At 34.0% G+C, this 21,460-nt stretch overlaps 1 protein-coding gene across 1 annotated transcript; it reads left to right on the top strand.

Annotated features, from left to right (window-relative positions):
- Positions 1-51: 51 nt before the first annotated feature.
- LOC126832502 (pre-mRNA-splicing factor CWC22 homolog) lies at positions 52-21,198 on the top strand. The gene is made up of 19 exons (XM_050563298.2): positions 52-143; positions 2,300-2,636; positions 4,216-5,018; positions 5,359-5,529; positions 7,258-7,386; positions 7,873-7,966; positions 8,093-8,221; positions 9,045-9,180; positions 11,181-11,284; positions 11,634-11,736; positions 12,831-12,893; positions 14,107-14,193; positions 14,726-14,874; positions 15,168-15,245; positions 15,485-15,637; positions 15,889-16,016; positions 16,293-16,394; positions 18,189-18,340; positions 18,821-21,198. Exons 1-19 carry the CDS (start codon positions 133-135, stop codon positions 19,789-19,791), a joined length of 3,900 nt encoding a protein of 1,299 aa, XP_050419255.1. The 5' UTR covers positions 52-132; the 3' UTR covers positions 19,792-21,198.
- The last annotated feature ends 262 nt before the right edge of the window (positions 21,199-21,460 follow it).

Genomic DNA, 21,460 nt, shown 5'->3' on the forward strand with positions numbered 1-21,460 from the left:
TAACACTAAACGTTGATTGGTTGATTTCTGACTTCCGACTCATATACATCCGTCTGTTCGTCTTTCCGGTTAGTTCCACCATCGTGTGAAGCATTTTAGCACAATATTTGCCGTTTTAATTATTTGTACATTATGCCAAGAAAGTACGTATATGAAAGTTTAATTAATTTGTCACCACACAGGCCCATATTGTTTTGTAAAATCTAGTATTATTTTAGATGAGCAATGAGAAGCCAGGGACAGTAAACGGTAGGCTAACAGGTCAACATAACAACGAACATTAAAATAAAAATGTCTTTCAATTCAAGATTTTGCATCTTTTCACAGGAACTGAGGAAGCATATGTTATGCCTATCGTTTCTGTAACTGATATGTTACTTGTAGTCTTACACAACGAACCACGTCAGGAGAAAGTTAATATGACATTTCGGTCCAGGGACCTTTTCGACTCCACAGTCCGAAGGTCACCTGCCCGTGTCCGAAACGTCGAGGCCATATTTTTTTGAACCCGAAATGTCTTATGTCCAAAATGACGCGGGACCGAAAGGACAGGAAATCACACAAACAACGGTTCGGTCTCAGTCTGATGACTTTTCGGACTTACTTACTGTATGATTGTTCAGCAGACTCGATAATAACAAGGTTTAGGAAATATAAATATAATAGGCAGTGGATATTTAACCGTATACGGCACTTAGCAGTTTTCGCTTTGGCGTCTGACATAACCCAAACCCTAAACCAAAACCTAACCCTAACCCAACCGTTCTATTCGTTCTTTGTCTAACATTGCTTCTTTTTCCGTTTCTTATACATGTAAAGGAACGAAATAGCCATACTTGAATTTCTATGGTAGAAACTGGAGAATTATTTTTAAAAGAAAATAAGATAATAAATGTAAATTGTAGAAAAGCATTTAGAATATTATTCTATTTTGGTCCAGGGCACATTTCTGCGGATTTTGGTTTTAATTTAAGTACTAAGACTATCAGTGGTTTATGTTTTTCCCGTAAAATCGTGCTTCTGCGCCGAAACAATGTACGGTAAAATAGCGGAAGTAGATACTTTGCTGTATACAGTTAAATATCCACTTCGAATATAATATTGTTGAAAATGTTATCATCAATAGTAAATGAGCTTGATTAACTGATCAAGACTGAGATTAGTTCACAGATGTTTTTATGATTAAAAGTAGCTTGGTATTGAGTCATAATGGGCTTTCTGATATAAGGTTTTTGAGTTGAAATAGAAGCTAGTTAACTCGTTCACAGTTAAGTCGCCCACAGGCATTGGTTGACTCGTCCACAAGGTATTGGATATGTCGTCCACCTGGTATTGGTAATGTCATCCACAACTTATAGTTGACTTGTAAAGAAATGTTAATTGTAGGGATGAAATCTGTTTTACTCGTCAGATTAGTTGGATAAGCTTCATGTAGCTTCTATGTCTTTTACTTGAAACAGAATAAATTGAATCGACACACATCCACGATTATCAATGATTGAAAACACATAGTATGCCCTATATTTATAAATTTGTTTTGCCTTCTATTGCAAGCATGTCATGTAAACATTTTCCTTTGTGTTTTGAGTAGGTTGTTTTCAAATAAATTCATGCGAATAATATTCCTTGGATAAAATCGACTTGAAGAAATATTGCCCACAGTTTAATATTATAAATATATAAATAGTTAATAAATTACAAAGAAAAATATTATACGTATCCACTGTATAATAATTCTTGATTGTATAAAGCTTTAAATGAAATGAAATGGGGTTTAACGTCCTACTGTTCTGCTCCAAACTGGGCTAATTAAGATAGGCATATGCCATACAGTGTGCTACGAAACCATCAAATGTGTGATCCCATTTATTATTTTAATTTCCACCTGGGATTCATGTGTTGAAGACATAATAATAACATAATAATAATTGTACACTTGAAGTGCCCAGATAAAAATGTACGATATGATAGTCCTAGAAAGGCAATACAGAGGGCAAAATAGCCCTTGATAATGGCTGTGATATCAAGTGCATCATTTTTTCGGTGAAATATTTTGTACTGAAACAGAATTTGATGAAATTGATTCTAATCAGTTTGAATTTGGTAAACATTTCAGAACTTTTGAGCACCAATTGCAAAGCAAATAGAGTTAAACTATTCTCTGCCATGAATGTGAGCATGAGAAAAATTGGGGAAATTTTAACAACTTATTTGGACAGTTTGTTATTGATTGAACATGTAAATTCATTGATAACAATTTCACTGAAAATTGAATGAAACTCTAATTCATTTCTTTCAGACGCCATGACACAGACAAAACTTCAGATTCTGGTGAAGAAGTAGAAAAAAAGAAAACTATAAAATCAAAAAAGATGTCAAGTAAATCAAAGAACAAGGATTCTTCATCTGAGGAAGACTCTGGTTCCAGTGACTCTGATGGTAGCAACAGTAGCAGCAGTGATTCCAGTAGTTCCAGTAGTAGCTCCAGTAGTCCAGATAGCCCAGACCCACCGGTCAAAGAACGACAAAGGATTAGAGCCACCAAGAGTGCTGAAAGTGGTGAAATATCTGACAGCGATGATGATTCTAATACAAGAAAAGTTAAAAGTTCAGTTTCTAACACAAGAACAACAAAGGTAAGGAAACTGGAATAGGACTACTACTACTACATGTATTAATTTAAGGAATCATTTGAGTTATGCAGGATATCTCTTTTAAGAATAAGTTTAGGAAATCTTTAGAAATGAGAGCCTTCCACACAGAAGAATTAACCAGTCTTAGTCACATATGTCAAGGCTCTACACAGCATTTTGAACTTACTTGTGCAAACATAAGTAAATTTTCAAAACCACTAGCCAAACAAAATTTTCAGTTGCAAAGTCTAAAGATTAGAATAATTTGTCGTATGATATAGCTAAATTATATTGTGAACATACATAACTCTTCAACTTGTCGTCCTATAATAATAATAAAAGATGTTTTAAACCTTTTTTTCGACTGGGACTCACTGCGAGACGAAGACGGCGAAGCTTGTAATTTTGCTTGTTTGGGTGGTGTAGTGTCAGTAGCATGACTATCATCATTTTTCCCCCCAACTGAGACTCACTGCGAGACGAAGTTACTTTACTAGTAAAGTAAGACGATATAGGTTTGATTCGTCTGCTAGCCATGCTGTCAGCTGTCTCGTAAACTTCCGATAAAAACAGCGCATGCCCAATGAGAATTTCCTCGCAGAGGACAATGAAATTGACCCAATTTCAAACCAGGAAAGAAACAAGAGTGACAGTTGACCGGGATCATTGCCGATTACGTTATCTTTACAGAGAAAAGTTCAGATAGCTATAGTGTTAATTGGGGACTTCAAGATATATGTTTACTCACCAGAAACCTAGCATTTATAAATATCTGGTCGCCATTGTCAAAATTCATGCGCAAATGCGAGTGTTTTAGTCGCATTGTAGAGCCTTGTATGTATATCTAGGATTTTGTCTTAATTTTTTTAAAGGTGATATTTATACGCCCATATGGAAATGTGGACATATATTGCTCTAACATCAAAAGTTATCTACCGATCTGTATGAAATTTATATGCATCCTTTAAATTAGTAAAAAGAAGAATCCTATTGAATTTCAGCAATTTCCATTTATTACTTCTAGAGTTATGGCCCTTGTTTCACTTGGTTGTACCTTGTGAACGCTCTAACATATAATGTTATCATTCGATCTGTGTGAAATTTATATGTGTCATTTAAATTAGTAAAAAGAAGAATCCTAATGAATTTTAGCAATATCCATTTATTATGTCTTAGAGTTATGGCCCTTGTTTAACTTTGTGAAATTTATAAGCACTATTTAAATTAGTGAAACAAAAAAGGTCATTGAATTTCAGCAATTTCCATTTATTACGCCTAAAGTTGGGACTCTTCTTTCGCTTTGTCGAACCTTGTGAATGCTCTGATGCCAACAGTTTTATGAAATTTATATGCATTATTTAGAATTAGTGAAATCACGATTTATTTGACTATTAACTAATAATAATTAAGTCAATCCGCAGTGTTTGAGTGGGATTGGGTTTAATCAAATGAAACACTGCAAGGAGTATGCTTCAGACTAGAATAAAGGGATTTAAGAGCCTTCACACATAGATATAACCAGATTTATATCTGAGGTTTCTCCTTTAATAATAAAATGCTGTTTATTTTATTATTTTTTTAGAAGCTACATGATTCAGAAGACAGTGCGAACGAGCAGGATTCAGGCCAAGAGGATAGAAGCAAAAGGTCAGAGGTTAAAAGTAAAAGAGGTGAAAAGTCAGATATCAAGGTTGAAAGAGTAGAAGAGGAAGAAGAAAATTTTGAGATGGAACCTGAACCCGAATGGAAAAGAGAAAGGAATTGGTCTTCTGATGAAGAAAAACAAAGTCGCCGTCAAACTGGTAGCCGAGAAAAGCAAAGGATTTCAGAAGTGCATTTAGTTAAACAAGAAAAAGATTCTGGTGAGGAATCATCAGGGGGAATGAGAACAGATAGATATGATTGTTCAGTTTCTCCTGATGTGTCACGTTATAGAGATAGAGATGCCCCCTATTCTAGAGATGGTCGAAGAGATGCTCGGAATGAAAGGGATGACAGGAGAAATAGACACAGGGACAGAGATAGTGAAGGGAGGTATGACCGGGACAGAAGGAGAAATGAAAGAAATGGGGGGAGATACGATAGAGAGGACAGAGAGGAAAGGCTAGATCGTGATGATCGTTACAGGAGAAATAATAGAAGGTATCAAAGCCATGGAAATGACAAAGAAAGAGAGAAGAGAAGTGGTTGGAGAAATGATAGAGATAGGAGAGAAGGAAGGAGAGAAGACGAAAATAATGAGAAGAGAAGTGATAGGAGAAATGATAGAGATAGGAGAGAAGGAAGGAGAGAAGACGAAAATAATGAGAAGAGAAATGGTAGAGATAGGAGAGAAGGAAGGAGAGAAGGAAGGAGAGAAGAAGAAAATAACAAACAAGAAAACATGTAAATAAAAATTGTTTATTAGTTTTCTAAATGTTATTAAATGCTATTTCTTATAGTAAGTGTTTCTTGAAATAGTTCCCTATTTACAGTTATGTCCAGTATGGTACTTTTATTGTTTACATTGTCCATGTTTTTTGTCTTGTCTGCATATCATTTGCCTTCTGGGTTTCTAGTTGGTTGTGTGTTGTGCAGTAACTGATGTGCAAATCAAGGCTAGAAATAGAATGCAAGAAGATAATAAATAACATTGGTCTCATCTTAATGAATCAAGCTAGCAAAAGTTGTCCCAGACCTGTTCTTCAGTAAGCTAACTTTAATGATTTTTTGAATTTTTTTTTAGAGAAAATATAAACAAAGATGGTGAAGTTAAAGATGGCAGTGATAGTAAAGCTGTTGTACCAGTTACTAAACCCCCGAAAGATGATCAGAATATAATGACCAGAACGGGAGGAGCGTATATTCCACCAGCTCGACTACGTATGATGCAGCAACAAATCACAGATAAGAGCAGGTTAATGTCAAATACAGAACTTTTTAAACGCAATGCTATTGGCAGTTTTAAAACTTACCTGTAAAACAAATGTAGTTACTGAATTCTGTTAACTTAAATTTTAAAGGGGAATGTCAGCCGTTGCCAATTGTTTATATTTTATTCATAATGTATTATTAAAATAGTATTAAAATGCACATCCCGATATATAATTCAAATTATCCAATTTATCAGGGTAAATGTTTGTGTTATCATACCTACTCTCTGTAAATTGTAAACATGTGACAGTGTGAATACAGAATAAGAAAGTTGTTAAATTGAATAGAATGTGCAGCTCTAACACATTGATAGCTAATTAAAGTTGAAGTGAAACTATATTTATATTAGGCAACACAAATAAAATAAGTTGTTTCTCGGGCACCGCCCGCACGCAAAATTGGTTGCGTGTGCGGCCTATTTATTAGTCTTGATGAAAAAAAAATATGTAACGCCCGCCCGAACATCGATAAGCAAGTCATAAAAAAAATATGCCGCATGTATCTACATGCCCCATACGTGAATATCCATTCAAATGTATTAAACTGATTCAGATGTAAACGCTCATTTACAGGTCTTTTTTATTGATATCGAAAGAACCTCCATTTTTGTATCACGTGATTTTAATTACCTCCCCTTGTGAACTAGAATTTGAATCGTGTTAAACACCGAAAGTCATTGACAACAATGCAATGTATTTCAATCATTCGATCTTAATCGGCTCATTATTGCCGGCTTCAGTCGGTCCATGTTTAAAAAAATCCTACTTATAAAACAATGAATCGTAGAACAGGTTAATTATTATAACTTGTGGCTACGAATACGATACGATGATAGTCACCATACCTTAGTCAGAATCTGGGTCATTAGCACATTTAACGGTAGTTTTGATAATCCGGAAAATAATAATTGGATTACACATTTGATGGTTTTACTGACGAGTTGTTAGTTAAATTTAAATAGTCATTCGATATAAACCCCAGATAGAACACCGAATATCCTGAGAAACACACCGAATAACCTGACATTGGTTGGAATTAGGTCAATCATTATAAACCAGCGATACTAGATTTAGATCGAAGTGTCGTTTACCGTGATGATGATGATACACATGCTGACAGAGGCTTACTCTTTAAAATATTGTCGTTATTATGGACGGCTATTAATAGTCGTACGGAATTTTATTTTAAACCAATTTCAATTATGGTTGTCACTATTACCATTAGTAAGCTACATTACGTGAATTAAATATGGAAAATTATTTTCCTTTCAGTCAGTGTTCAGTGTTTGAGTAGACTTGATTTTTGGGTTTATGTTCTAAGTATGTATAATATATAACTGAAAGCAAAACCGTAGACAAGTAATGACTTTCTTATTAAAAAAAAAAAAAAATACAAGGCCGCCCTCCCGCCCCAACAATTTTCAACAATAGGCAAATTTTATTTTGCACCATCCTCTAGCCAGAAATGAGATAAAAAAAAAAAATAAACCGCCCTCCCCCCCTACAGTTTCAGCTGTCAGTTGCCCGAGAAACAAGACATTTATTTTGTGTAGCCTTAGATTAAACATAAACAAATGACAACAGCTGGACTTTTCCTTTGATAGAATTTCTATCCGAACAAAACAAATAATAGAAATGGAGATTTACAAATTTGAGATAGACAATGCCTTGGCAATGACTTAACAGTGCAAAAAATGATAATTTTATTGCAGTGTTCCATATCAGAGAATGGCCTGGGAAGCACTCAAGAAAAGTATTAATGGTTTGATCAACAAGGTCAATATTGCAAATATTAATTTTATTGTACAAGAACTTTTTCAAGAGAATATTGTGAGAGGAAGGTAAGTCATTGATAATTTTATTGATTATATACAATTCTCTTCTTCTTGCCCCAAGAATTAACACTAAGATAACACAGCCATTGGTTGGGACACTTGGGGTTACCCAGTCAGCTTTTTCAGAGACTTTTTTGGTCAATATTTTTAATGTATCGAACAAAGTTTTAATTTGGCTATTCATTTTGTTGCTCATTGTTTTATAAATATTAGAAATCTGAGGACACATAAATGTAATTTAATAATTTGAGTTTACTCATTTTGTTAGGATAAAAATTGTGTCCAGCAACTCAATGACAGGTCATAGTTGATTTAAAATATCTGTTGATCATTGGACTTGGAAGAAGAATTTGTAGAAATACCACATTCTCGCTTAAATTTACGTACTCACAAGTGTATATAAGTATATTACTGTCTGTTGCTGGTCTCAGAAGTGTCAAAGTACACTGATTACTAGATATTAATGAGTAATTTTTGTATTTTATATTTCAGAGGTGTTTTAGCCCGATCTATCATACAAGCTCAGTCTGCATCTCCAACCTTTACTCATGTTTATGCAGCTCTTGTTGCTATTATTAATACAAAGGTAGGTTATCATCTCGTACACTTTTCAAGATTTTTGAAAAAAAAAAAAATCATCACGTCGTAATATAAATAATTTCAGTGAGATGTTTGACAGGTTTTATATATAAATTTAATTTTTTTTCTTCAGTTTCCACAGAATGGTGAACTAATATTGAAAAGATTGGTTATACAGTTCCGTAAAGGTTTTAGAAGAAATGATAAGACACTTTGTTTATCGTCTACTAGGTTTCTAGCACATCTTGTCAATCAACAAGTTGTAAGTTAATATAGATTATTTTTGTGGAGCAGGTCGATTGTTTCTCCATTAAAATAAAGTAGATCCACCTGTGTACATGCCTCCACGTTATCAATTTCCAAGAGAACTAAGAAAAGCGAGAGCTATAACAACTTGACTTTTCAGTAGTTTAGACACAAAGTAAGAAGTCAGTAACATGTGTGTCCACCTCTGTCAACCACACACGCTATGCAACAATGCAGCATGGATGTTTATAATAGCTGCCTTTGAGATCCTTCTCCAGTCCAGTCTTACTGCAATGTCACTGGTACTCAAGCCCTCTTGAATTAACACAAGGACATGTTCTCAGTAATCAGGTGTGTCAACCTTGACATATTGTGGCATATTACACATAACTGAAGAAGTTGTACTGACCCTCATGGTTTAAGAGCTGCATTTTATATCCCTATTACAACATAAAATTGGGATTTTCAACAATGTTTTCTGTTTTAGGGAATTGATTTGTAGTGTGTATTGGCGTGATCTTAAAAAAACCGTTCTTGCATATTATCATTGAGATCCGATTTTGTTACATTTATTACATCTGTTTATAAATACATTTTCATTGCATTACAGTATATATCTTTTATTGTTGTACATTGGTATTTCTTCATGTTTCAGTCGAGCGATTGAAAGCTAACCAGGAATTAAATGGGCATATGTTTGCGTGAACACATGTGAAAGCTTGTGTTTAAACACTGGCACTGAAATAAAAGAACCCTAACTTAAGTGTACTGAGTTTGTCTTTAGGAAAGCGTAATCTGATCATACTTGGCTTTTTAAAGTTCCTTATTCTGTCTTTCAGGCTCATGAAGTTTTGGCTTTAGAGATATTAACACTTCTGTTATACACACCAACAGATGATTCTGTAGAAATTGCCGTTGGTTTTCTTAAAGAATGTGGACAGAAATTACAAGAGTTATCTCCTCGTGGTGTAACAGGTAAAGATATTTTAGATGTATATGGTTAGGATAATAACTGCTGTATAAATCTTGTATAATAAAAGCTTTTGGATGAACTAACTAAAGGAGATGATACACCTTATAACAATAGATAACTGATGATAACTGATTGAATTAGCTTTTAAAAAGTTTTTAAGTCACTAGCACCACCAGAACTAGCAATTGTCAATTGGATAGAGTAGAAAAAAATCTAATTGTTAATTTCAACACACATTTGTCTAGGTGGGGCATACGAATAATACTAAATGGCATTATTTTATTTCAACTCACAAAATAAACAAATCTTGACTAAAAACCTCAAATATATCATTTTGGATAAACCGTATTCAGGGATGTGCCCAGAAAAATATTCATGCCGGGCGGTAATCTTCGGCAAAAAATTATCGGGGTATTTTTTCGATCGAAAATGCGCAATTTCATGAGCAGGGGTCAAAATTCACGACGGCACCGCACCGTAGTATTTAGCAAAATTACCGTAGAAAATATATAAGAACTACGGGCGACATCGTATTTAAGAATATGACGACGGCAATTTGCCAATGTTGACACTGAAACCACCGTTGTATACCTGCGTAATCCACGGCATAATCGAAAATAGGAATTTATTAATTATTGTTTTGTTTGTTTCCTGAGTTCTCGTGACGGTATTTTTCTATCGAAAACACAAGTCGGCATTCCTTCAGTCAGACCATGGAACGTATACGGTCCATTGTCATACGCCTACTCAAATGGTTGGAAGTCAGGTAGCACTAGCAGCCAATTTTATAACAAATATGGATTTCACACTGACCATCTACGCATGTTTTCACATGGAGATGCACACGGCTCGTTGACTGGTTTATTTAATCATTTAAAAAGTTCAAAACAATTTCCAGAAATAACGGCTATGAATAATTTATTGGAAAATATGATCAAATCAAATAATTAGGTCGGGAAAATATATCATATAAATTAATATAATATAATTTTTAGCGTAAATAAAGACGTGGCGTTAGAAAGGAATTCCAGGGGGGGCGTTACATGTCCGCCACACGAAGTTCATGTAATATAATGTCATGCACATGTGTGAAATCGTCTTTTGATAATCAAATTAGGCTACAGTATTACGGATATTTTATAATCGGAATTCAACACCTCAACGGCGAAGTATTCATTTAAAACGCAAGTTTGGTACCATGATACTTATATTTGTTGGAATTTACGTAGATATGGATTATAGAATTGCTCGAATCTATAAAAATAGTTTAAATAGCGAAAATAGTCGTCTGCTAGTGCTATTTTTAAACAATAACGGTGCAGTAGGCTTGTTTAACCAGTCATGCTAGTTACATCGCGCTGATGTGACCAGTTAAAAGAGTCTAAATATCAGATAACTCTGCGCATCAAATAAGAAATCGTAAGTAATATATTTCGTCGAAAACGAACGTTATATTTAGATGTCTATGATATGAGGTCAGTTTGACACGAGTCAAAATAATTTATTCAATTTATGAGGTTAAAAGCAACAAATAAAAACGCTTTTACCAATTTAGATTATCTTTATTTACAAGAAAATGGAGGTGGGCGGAAATCTACTTCAAGATATTTTTGCCGGGCGGACAATATTGATGCCAGGCGGTGCCGCCCGGTAATTGTAATAGTATCACATCCCTGCGTATTGGAATATCTGGTAGTATTAATGACGTAACTATGCATCAAGGATAGCTCTTGAATGTTGATCTGAGAAGGTTGTTGTCGTCATTATGTATCATTTGTTAGAATATAGAAATAGTTGGACCATCTCCTTTAGGAACCACCTTGCGAAATAATGTTTTCTTATTTCTAGTAAACCAAATACATAAGCAGTAATCTTGTTGGCTCAGTTTTGAATTAAGTTTTTCTGCCTAAAAATCTTTGAAAAACGTGGGGTTTTTCTTTTTAATGAAAACCTGTATGGCGCTATGGCTCGTATGATAACAAATCTTCAATTTTTGTTTCAGCAATATTTGATAGATTACGTAATATTCTACATGAAGGACAAATAGACAAGCGTGTTCAGTATATGACAGAGGTTATGTTTGCCGTTCGTAAAGATAATTTCAAGGTAAGGGTTTATATATTCTTTTTTGCTTCTGATTCATGACTAGAATATCCTGGTTCTAATTCTGATGTAGACCTAGAGAAACCTAGTTCTTTTCCAACCATTTTAGTCGTGAGGTAATGGCTGTGGGGGTGAAGGGGAAAATCAACAGAATTGGTTGAGACGAATTGAAAGGTCAGTGTGTGAGGTAAACCAGTGTCTTTAAAAAAACTCTCCTTCACATTCAAGATACTCCCATGAAATTGTGTTCTATGCGAGAAAGAAATTAATGTGACCCATCACAAGTCAGCCTTTTTTATGTGAGAGTTATTTCCCTTGTTAAATTGTTGATTTAATCTCATTATTTTGCTAGGATTTTCCTGCTGTGTTAGAATCATTAGATCTTATAGAAGAAGAAGAACAGTTTACTCATCTGCTGAGTTTAGAACAGGCTGGTGATCCTGAAGATATTCTAAGTAAGTAAATGTATACAACAGACTGAAATATAAGCTTTGCTTTCAAGATCTACGAAATATGACCAAGTATAAAATGTTAAAGGAGCTAAGTCGCTAATATTTGGGACCTACAAATACAGGAATTTATGTGTTGCTGTTTGACAAGTTCATTTGTACTTGTTTTGAAAGAACTCATTATAAAAAATATCACCAGATCACAAACGGGCCTGAGGCATTTTCTTCTGTTGCCCTCTCCATGATCTGTCACTAGACACAACAATTGGGGGGGGGGGGCTGAATGGTTAGCACGTGCGCTCTGTATCATAAAGTCTGTCATTGAGTCAAATGGCGTGGTTTCGATTTCCCGGTTGTACGTGACAAGGAGTGAGGTCGCCTGTTCAACCTCGCGGATTTTCTCTGGGTCTTCCGGTTTCCTCCCACTGCTAGACCCTTACGCACAAGCAAATTATTGAAATAAAATTGAACCATGTGTTAGTCCCGAAATGACCTAGTTTGTGTCAAGTGGAAGTTTAACCCCATTTCTCTTTCTTTATACACAACAATTAGTTACATCTTGTAAATGAACAGGTATTCGAAATGAAATGAAATGAAATGGGGTTTAACGTCCTACTGTTTTGCTCCGAACTGGGCTAATGAAGACGGGCATACGCCATACAGTGTGCTATGAGGGAAATTTTGCCCGGACAGCGGCACTACGTCCTACTCTTATATCGAATTCCAACTGCCAAGGGATCTTTTACGTGCACGCCAATGTGTACACGGGACCTTGGTTTTTCGTCCCATCCGAATGACTAGACAGCTTTCCTTGTCAGCCCCTCCGTCCTGCATCACTGACAAGGGAGAACCACACCGGATAATCTGGATGAACTTTCTCGGCCAATGCAGGGATCGAACACCCGACCTCCAGGCTAGCGAGCCAGCGTCTTAACCACTTAGCCACGGGATCCCCTGAACAGGTATTCAGCTTAGTAGACATTAACAGAATTAGTGATTACTTAAGTGAATTCCTGAAAACAGCTTCAATAAACACATGACTGTTTGAGAAATAGAATTTAATTCTTGCATGGTCTGAAGTTGAATTTCTTCTTTTGTAGATGTTTTCAAGGCAGATGAAAGTTATTTAGTAAATGAAGAAAAATATAAAACATTAAAAAGAGGTATGTATCTTAATGTAGTTATTCATAATATATTTATTGATATATTATGGGGCACTAAGATGTTGCAAGGAATAATATAACCTTTAACATCAAAAATGTAAGGCCCCAATTTAGAGCTGGGCGAAATCCCAGGAAACAAATATTACGATATTTTAAGATATTATGGACAAATTGATTTATTTAAAATTATTTATGTTTGAAGGAGGCATAAAATGGGTAAAAACATAAAAATGTTCTTGTCTATTGTGTACACATGTATGTACATGTGCGTGTTTATAGAAAGCTACGGTTGGAGGATATGAATTCATTTACCCACACAGACTTGTTTTTCTAATTCAAGCAAAATTAATTTGAAAATTAATGTTACATTTACAATACAAGAACACTAAATTAAACTGTAAAACGTCAGTGTTGCCTAAAGAAAGGTCCATTAACTAAGTCAAATAGCAATTTATCGGATCACGGACCACCATCACACATCATAATCAGTCTACTGATAATCTAGATGAAATCGGCAATATTTATATTTCGGCCTTATTAAAATTTATTTCAATAAGGAAAACAATGATTCCTTTGAAAAAACAAAGCATCGGTATACACAATTCATCAAGATACATAGAAAATTGAACAGAAGCAGTGGTGATTCTATCAGTACCGGTCTGGTGGAAAAAGCAATAAAATAACTTTTTCCAATTTTTATGCTAAATATCATCCAGAGAAATCAAATTATGGTATGTTTGGTTTTTCAACATTTTTCTGAAGATGGTTTTTTTGACGGTTCTATATTGAAAAACTGAAATATTGCCCAGTCTGAGGAGGCTTAGTAAGAGATAGTGATAGGGTATTAGAATGTAAAATGTTTGATTCTCAGTTTGCCTGGTGTTTTGTATGGGACAGAAAACGAAAGTCTGCATACACATCGATGCGAATGTAACATTATTAAAATAAACATTTAGCCATTAGAAACGATTCATTTCCTACAAAATTCCAAATTTGCATTGCATATTTAATTATTGTGTTGAGGAGAAGGTTAGTCTACACCAGGGTCAAGTTACGATGTTCTTGAGAATTGAATTCGAGTATGGAACTGTACATTAATATAAGTAAACCTTAATTCCTGGGTTGATAGTAATTATTTAACTCCTTAGATGGATTAAAAACCAAACATTAAAGCAATATAATATTGTTTACAATTTTATTTCTTATAATCTAGGTATTTTAGAAGAAAGTAGTTCTGATGATGGATCTGCAGATAAATCTGGATCAGATAGTTCAAGTGACAGTGACTCGGAAAATGAAGGTATGTAATATAACTAACAGTATCAATGTTATAGAAAGAGTATATGAATGATACCATTATTATGGACCAATAACTGGCCGCTAAACACTATTCAACTGGTTCTTGTTCTTCTTGGAGTGACGCTCTTCAAAAAACCCTAAGGCTTTGTCAATTCAAGTCTACTCGATATTACAATTAGCATGCTTCTTCTTTGAACAATTCTGCTTTGATTTGGTGAATTAGATATTTGAATTTCATCCAACATGATCAATTCCTGGTCCATAGTACAATCGTACTTGTTTTCTTATTATCCAAATAATCTTGTGACTTAAGGCTATACAACAAAGTGTAATAGTTTGTTAACCATGACAACCAAATAAAACATGGCATCAGATGTTTCAAGAAGTACCAGTCCCATTGTGCTTGATAGCATGATAACGAAATCTCATGTATTTAATAAACGCATGATTGTTTCCCATACAATTGTGTTCACCAAGTCGCATTTATATTTTGATTGTTTATGTTATTTCATGTAATATTATGTACATTGTAGATGCTGAAGCTAAACAGACAATTATAGATACAACAGAAACCAATATGGTGGTGTTACGACGTACTATATATCTGACTATACAATCTAGTTTACATTATGAGGAATGTGCTCATAAACTTCTTAAAATGGATCTGAAACCGGGTCAAGAGGTAGATTTTAAATCTTTATTTTTGGTAACTTTGGTTTCTTTTCTATACAGGAGATGATTATTTTAATTTTCAAAAATTTAGCTAAGAAAGAATTGTCAAATAGTTTAGAGAGTTGGATTTGTCCCCTCATCAGACTACACAGGTGTTTGGGTAGTGGATGCTACTCCAACTCCTCCCCCCTTTTTATAGATATTTTTTTGTACCCAAGTTAACAAGGTTAAATATAATACTTCTATGCAATTTCTTAATGTATCCAATTGTCTCATGAGATTTTTTTTTTCTTCTATTACCAGGTGGAGCTGTGTAATATGATATTAGATTGTTGTTCCCAACTCAGGACATACGAAAAATTCTTCGGCCTTTTAGCTCAGGTATGAACGTGTGACTGTTTTCTATTTTGAACTTTTATATGTTTTATGCTTTTTTTTATATATATAAATGGAGACAAAACAAAAGTTTTGCTTATCCATTGGAAACCAGTTGCTACTTGCTACACCTAATTAATATTTTAATTGACCTAGACAGAGTTTATAAGGCTACATGCCTACCTTTTAGTATTACATTTTTTAAAGACTACATCAAAATATGTATTCATTTAATTTATTTTCAGAGATTTTGTCAGATGGATAAAAAATATGTGGAGCCATTTCAGATTATTTTCAAAGAACAGTATGAAACAATACATCGTTTAGAGACAAGCAAATTACGAAACGTTGCCAAATTCTTTGCTCACCTGCTTTATACAGATGCCATTAGCTGGGGGGTAAGTATTATGTGTTGGTTGTTAGAATAAAACAGAAGCTTAAATGTACATGGCTTTAAAGAACCAAAGTTTATGGAACAGCTAGAGTTGTTCCAAAGATGATCTCTATGATTGCTAATTTCCCTCTGGCTTGAAACATATTAATCGATTCTAAAATTGTTGATTTTTAGGCCCTGACCGTAGAATTTATATTATCGCTGTAGAATTTATTTTATTTTCTCTGTAATATAAAAGAACATTTGTATTTTCAGGTATTGTGCTGTATTAGTATTAATGAAGAAGATACAACTTCAGCCAGTCGTATTTTTATCAAATTACTGTTTCAAGAATTATCAGAATATATGGGACTTCCAAAACTAAATGACAGATTTAAAGATTCGTAAGAAAATGTTTTTTGTGTCTTTTCCTTTAGTATGTAGATAGAGCTTTGCAGTGATAACTTAATAGCTTTTATTTGAAAAATGATTAAATAAATTTACCCATTTTGAGTCACTAATTTGAATCTGTAAATGAAAACCAAATCTTTAATAATAAAATATAATCTTGGCTCTTTCATTCGTTAAATGGAATAAGAAGATATGTCAGCCAAATAAAGAATGACTTGTATCAATTATTTTTTGTTATTTCTTGTAATAATTTATCTTTCTAATTTCAGCACTTTACAGCCATATTTTGAAGGAATTATGCCACGTGATAATCCTAAAAATACTCGCTTCGCTATAAATTTCTTTACAACCATAGGTTTAGGTGGTTTAACGTAAGTTGACATTTTTTAAACGTCATCAGTAAATACAAAATCTTCATCGAAGACAATATATAAAATGCAAAGACTAGGCTTATAGGCAAATCTTGGAGCTGCCTGCTTTATCCACACGTTAAAAATCATTTACTAGAAATCGGTCAATTAGAAGGGCGAATGTTGAGATGTTAAATCAATCCAATTTTGGCTCACAGCTCAGTGTACAGGGAATATCCCAGTCCCCTCCCCCCTTCCTGAATCTATGCTTCAGTCAAATGATTATTAAAACAGATCAATTGATGGCCATTTGAAGAGGTTTTCCTAATATACTAAGACTTTGCTTAGACCAAGGAATTAGTATATAAAAATTTTGAAATTGATGTTAATTGGAAGATGAAACCTGTTTATTTCATGTAGTTTATTTATATGTTTATTAGCTATTTTTATACGCCCACATTTTCATGTGGACGTATATTGTCGTCGCCCCTGTCCGTCCGTCCACAATTGTTTGTGAACAGTCTACAGGTCACAATTTTTATCCGATTTCAATGAAACTTAAAATATAGCTTTATCACCCTAAGATCTCGGTTCCTTTCGATATTGGCATCTATCGGACCGTAACTTCATGGATTATGGCCCCCGATTGTACGAAAAATCACGTTTTTGGCTTGTGAACACTGTAGAGGTCACAATTTTTATCCGATTTTGTTGAAACTTGAAATGTAAGTTTATAACCCAAAGATCTCGGTTCCTTTCGATATTCGCGCATATCGGACCGTAACTTCCTGAATTATGGCCCCTGATTGTACGTAAAAACACGTTTTTAGCCTTGTGGACCCTTTTGAGGTCATAATTTTTATCCGATTTAAAAAAACGTATTATTATATCACCGCTAAACCCTAAGGACGGTTGAGTTCGAATTTCGTGAAAATCGGCACAAAATGGCCGCCGTTCGTTCTCAAATAGCGTAAAAATATGGTATATCAAGGTTGTGGACCCTATAGAGGTCACAATTTTTATCCGATTTTGTTGAAACTTGAAATGTAAGTTTATAACACAAAGATCTCGATTCCTTTTGATATTCGCGCATATCGGACCATAACTTCATGAATTATGGCCCCTGATTGTACGCAAAAACGCGTTTTTTGGCTTGTGGACCCTATAGAGGTCATAATTTTTATCCGATTTAAAAAACCGTATTATTATATCACTGTTACACCCTAAGGACGACTGAGTTTGAATTTCGTGAAAATCGGCCCAAAATTGACAGACAAAATGGCCGCCGTTTGTTCTGGAATAGCATAAGAATATGTTATATCAAGGTTGTGGACCCTATAGAGGTCACAATTTTTATCCGATTTTGTTGAAACTTGAAATGTAAGTTTATAACCCAAAGATCTTGGTTCCTTTCGATATTCGCACATATCGGACCGTAACTTCCTGAATTATGGCCCCTGATTGTACAAAAAATTGCGTTTTTAGCTTGTGGATCCTATAGAGGTCATAATTTTTATCCGATTTAAAAAACCGTATTATTATATCACCGTTACACCCTGAGGACGACTGAGTTCGAATTTCGTGAAAATCGGCCCAAAATTGACAGACAAAATGGCTGCCGTTCGTTCAGTTCCTTTCGATATATGCGCATATCGAATTGTAATTTCCTGAATTATGGCCCTTGATTGTAGGAAAAATCACTTTCTTGTTAGCTTGTTCTCTATCCATCTCTCGAAAATGTGGGCGTATCCTGCCTGGCAGCCGCTGGTTAAAAATGGCAATTATAAAGTAATGATTATTCTATGTTGATTTTAGTGAAGATTTAAGGAATCATCTGAAGGATGTCACTAAACAGATAATGGAGAAGAAAGAAGCTGAACAAGAGAAAGAAGACAATGAATCTTCAGATAGTTCAGATAGTTCTGACTCATCATCATCATCGTCCAGTTCAAGTGGTGTAGACTCTGGTAAATCATTTATTAAAAATGAATATCAGTGGTTTTTTTTAGGGGGGATGGAGAGATCCTGGGGTTTATTTTGCATTTTTTTGTCAGTCACTGATGCAGGAGAATATGTCCTGGCATGGAAAAGTGGATAGACTTCGAACGGATTGAAAAACTTGACGTCCACTTGAGTACTCCTTGGTGTGCCCGTAGAAGACAATGTATTTGTTTGGGAATTCGATGATGAGTAGGGGAAAACGCCACACTGTTTAGAAGAAATTTTTTTCATAATCCACTGCATAGTGCATGCCAGTCTTCATTAGTCTAGTTTGTTACAAAAATTAGGACTCCAAACCTCATTTCATTTACTTTTATTTTGCATCTTTGAAAGTTCAAAATATATTTTATTGAAATCTTTGACAAAAATATTTGTTAAATTCTCATATTGACATATTTATAGCTAAAAAATATTTGATTTGTTTTTTTTGTCTTTCTGACTTTTAGATTCTGAGAGTTCCTCGTCAGATGAATCAGATGCAGAAAGGAAGAAAAAGCTTCGAAAGAAGAAAGAAAAGGAAAGTAAAAAAAAATCAGAAAAAGAGAGTGTGAAAGATAAAGATACTGTAAAAAATTATCGAAAACCTGCTTCAACTAGAAATAACGGGGATGCCTATACAGATCCGTGGGAGAGACAGAGTAATCGCAATAATCAGCATAGACGCGAACGTGGTAGAGAGATAGAGCAAGAATATGAAAGAGATCTTGAAAAGGCACACAAAAGTAAAAATAAGCGAGACAAAAGTCGTAAAGAAATTGACGAGGAATATGGGGATAATTATCAGAGAGTGAGTGAAAAAAGTAGTGAAAGATACCGAGAAAAAGAACGAGATGAGGATAGTGACAGGCACAGAGATAGTGAAAAATCACGAAAATCACATAAAAAACATCAAAATAGTGCAGAGTATTCAAATTCAGATCGAAAAAGACAAAATAGTGATAACTCAAATTCAGATCGAAAAAGACAAAATAGTGATAACCCAAATTCAGATCGAAAAAAACAAAGTCGAAATGATTATTCAGATTTAGATCGAAACAGACAAGATAGAGAAAATTATTCTAGTTTTGAAAGAAATAGGCAAGGAAGTGCTGAATATTCTAAAAGAAGTCGCGAGGACGATTATGGCCGTGAACGCAGTGTTGACATTGATCGCTATGGTGATGGTAATTATAAACGTATCAAGCGAGAAATGAACGAAGATGAATATTATGAAGACAGTCGAAGAAAGAATTCCCACCAAGATGATCGAGAGCGTAGTTATTATAATCACAATAAAGAAAATATAGACTATTCCCCTCGTAAAAGACGGTACGATAACTCTTCTGATGAAGAGGCAGCAAGCGTTTATAAAAAACGTTCTAAAAATTTGAGATATGAACAGAGTCCACAAAGATCACGTGAACATAGGCGACGTTAAAATGAGGGCTTGAGTGAAATACAATCATTTATAAACTATATTATTGAAATTGGTCATGGGAAGTGGTAAGGGGAGTGTTGGGTGAGAAATCTTTTAGGTGCCATTTCTAAGAAAAAATGTGATTTTACAGATTTGATAAGCAAAATTTAAACTTATTTTACATTGCAAAAATTATTTATATTACATATATTGTGATTGGATTGGATTGTAAAATGTCTGTAATTTTCATTTGGTGCCTAACATTTTCTATACTATATTGAATGTGAAATTTAAGTCAGTTTATTTACACCGTTTTTATTACATACTTCGTTACACGGTCAGACATTTAAACAACTGCTACGAAATATATCATAAATTCAATAAAGTAAGTTGCAACAATCCAGATGCTTAATTAATTTAAAATAAAAAAAGAAATATGTTACATTTTACTTCAGATAGTACATGCAAGAGCATATCACGTTAATTAGCTAGAAACTAATGATACAACCACACAGATAATGATACTAGGCACACCTATAATAATCCAACATCCAGCCATTTAGAGATTTATCTCTTAGCCATGTACAGCTGTTATGACAGATACATCACTGATTGTTCATTTTTACCCCTTTTTACCTCCATGGGTTGTTGATTTTCTTGTGTCAGTAAATATCCATTAAGCATGCCAAAAATCACAATTCAGCTGCATTATTTCTCCACAGCACTTCTAGTCAAATCAGTGGAGGGTTTTCATTGCGTCTCAGTATATGATGATTTATCTGCTTTTAGCAAGTGTCAATCTTTGTATTGTTAAAAAGAAAGATTCATATACATGTAAGATGCATTATCACATTCACCAAGAAAATAAATGTAATCAATTTTGAAAATGACCCTCAGAAATATAATCATGTACTGTATTACTGAAAATCTAAGCACTGACCTTCTAAGAGTTTGATATTTTGAATAGGATTTATATGTATATTAAATATGTGTACCACTTTTAAGATCTAGGATTTGGCAAAAGTTGCATACAATCTAATTTGCACACCCACAATACAGTGTAATGTATAGTTAATTAATACCAAAAAGAAAGTGCTAATGTCTCTTTTAATTTTAGGTCAGATAATACATTTGATAGAATTAGTATAAAGTTTACTAAGAATGGAAAAAAATCTGACAAAATATTGTTTTCTGGCTCATGTTAAAAAGGTATACATATTTATTATGTATGTTAAATCAACATGGGTAGGACATGTACATCACTGAATTTCCATATTTGTGTAATGATGTTGAATATAAAATCATGTATTTATATATTGAAAAAAAAAATACCTGTATATAATAAAGTCAATAATGTATAAAATATTTTGATAAAAAAAAAAGATGCAAAATTTGATCTTAAAAAAAAAATAATAAATGAAATAGAAAAATAAGATATGATTTGCATTTATTGTACACTAGCAGGATACCCGGGGCCCAAATTCGATGGCCTAAAACATTCATGTTTGTTAATTTGATACCACATATGTGGGGGTGGAGTTCAGTGACTAAGTCTGATTTGCCCGATGCCCAAATTTGATGCCTAAAACATTCACAGGGTTCTGCTGGTTAATATGTGGGGGTGAATCATTGCGATGAAGCGTGATGGATGCACACACACAGACATTTTTATTTTATATAGATAAATTAA

Source organism: Patella vulgata, chromosome 9 (assembly GCF_932274485.2).
Source record: "Patella vulgata chromosome 9, xgPatVulg1.2, whole genome shotgun sequence".
In the NCBI taxonomy this organism is placed as follows: Eukaryota; Metazoa; Mollusca; class Gastropoda; family Patellidae; genus Patella; species Patella vulgata.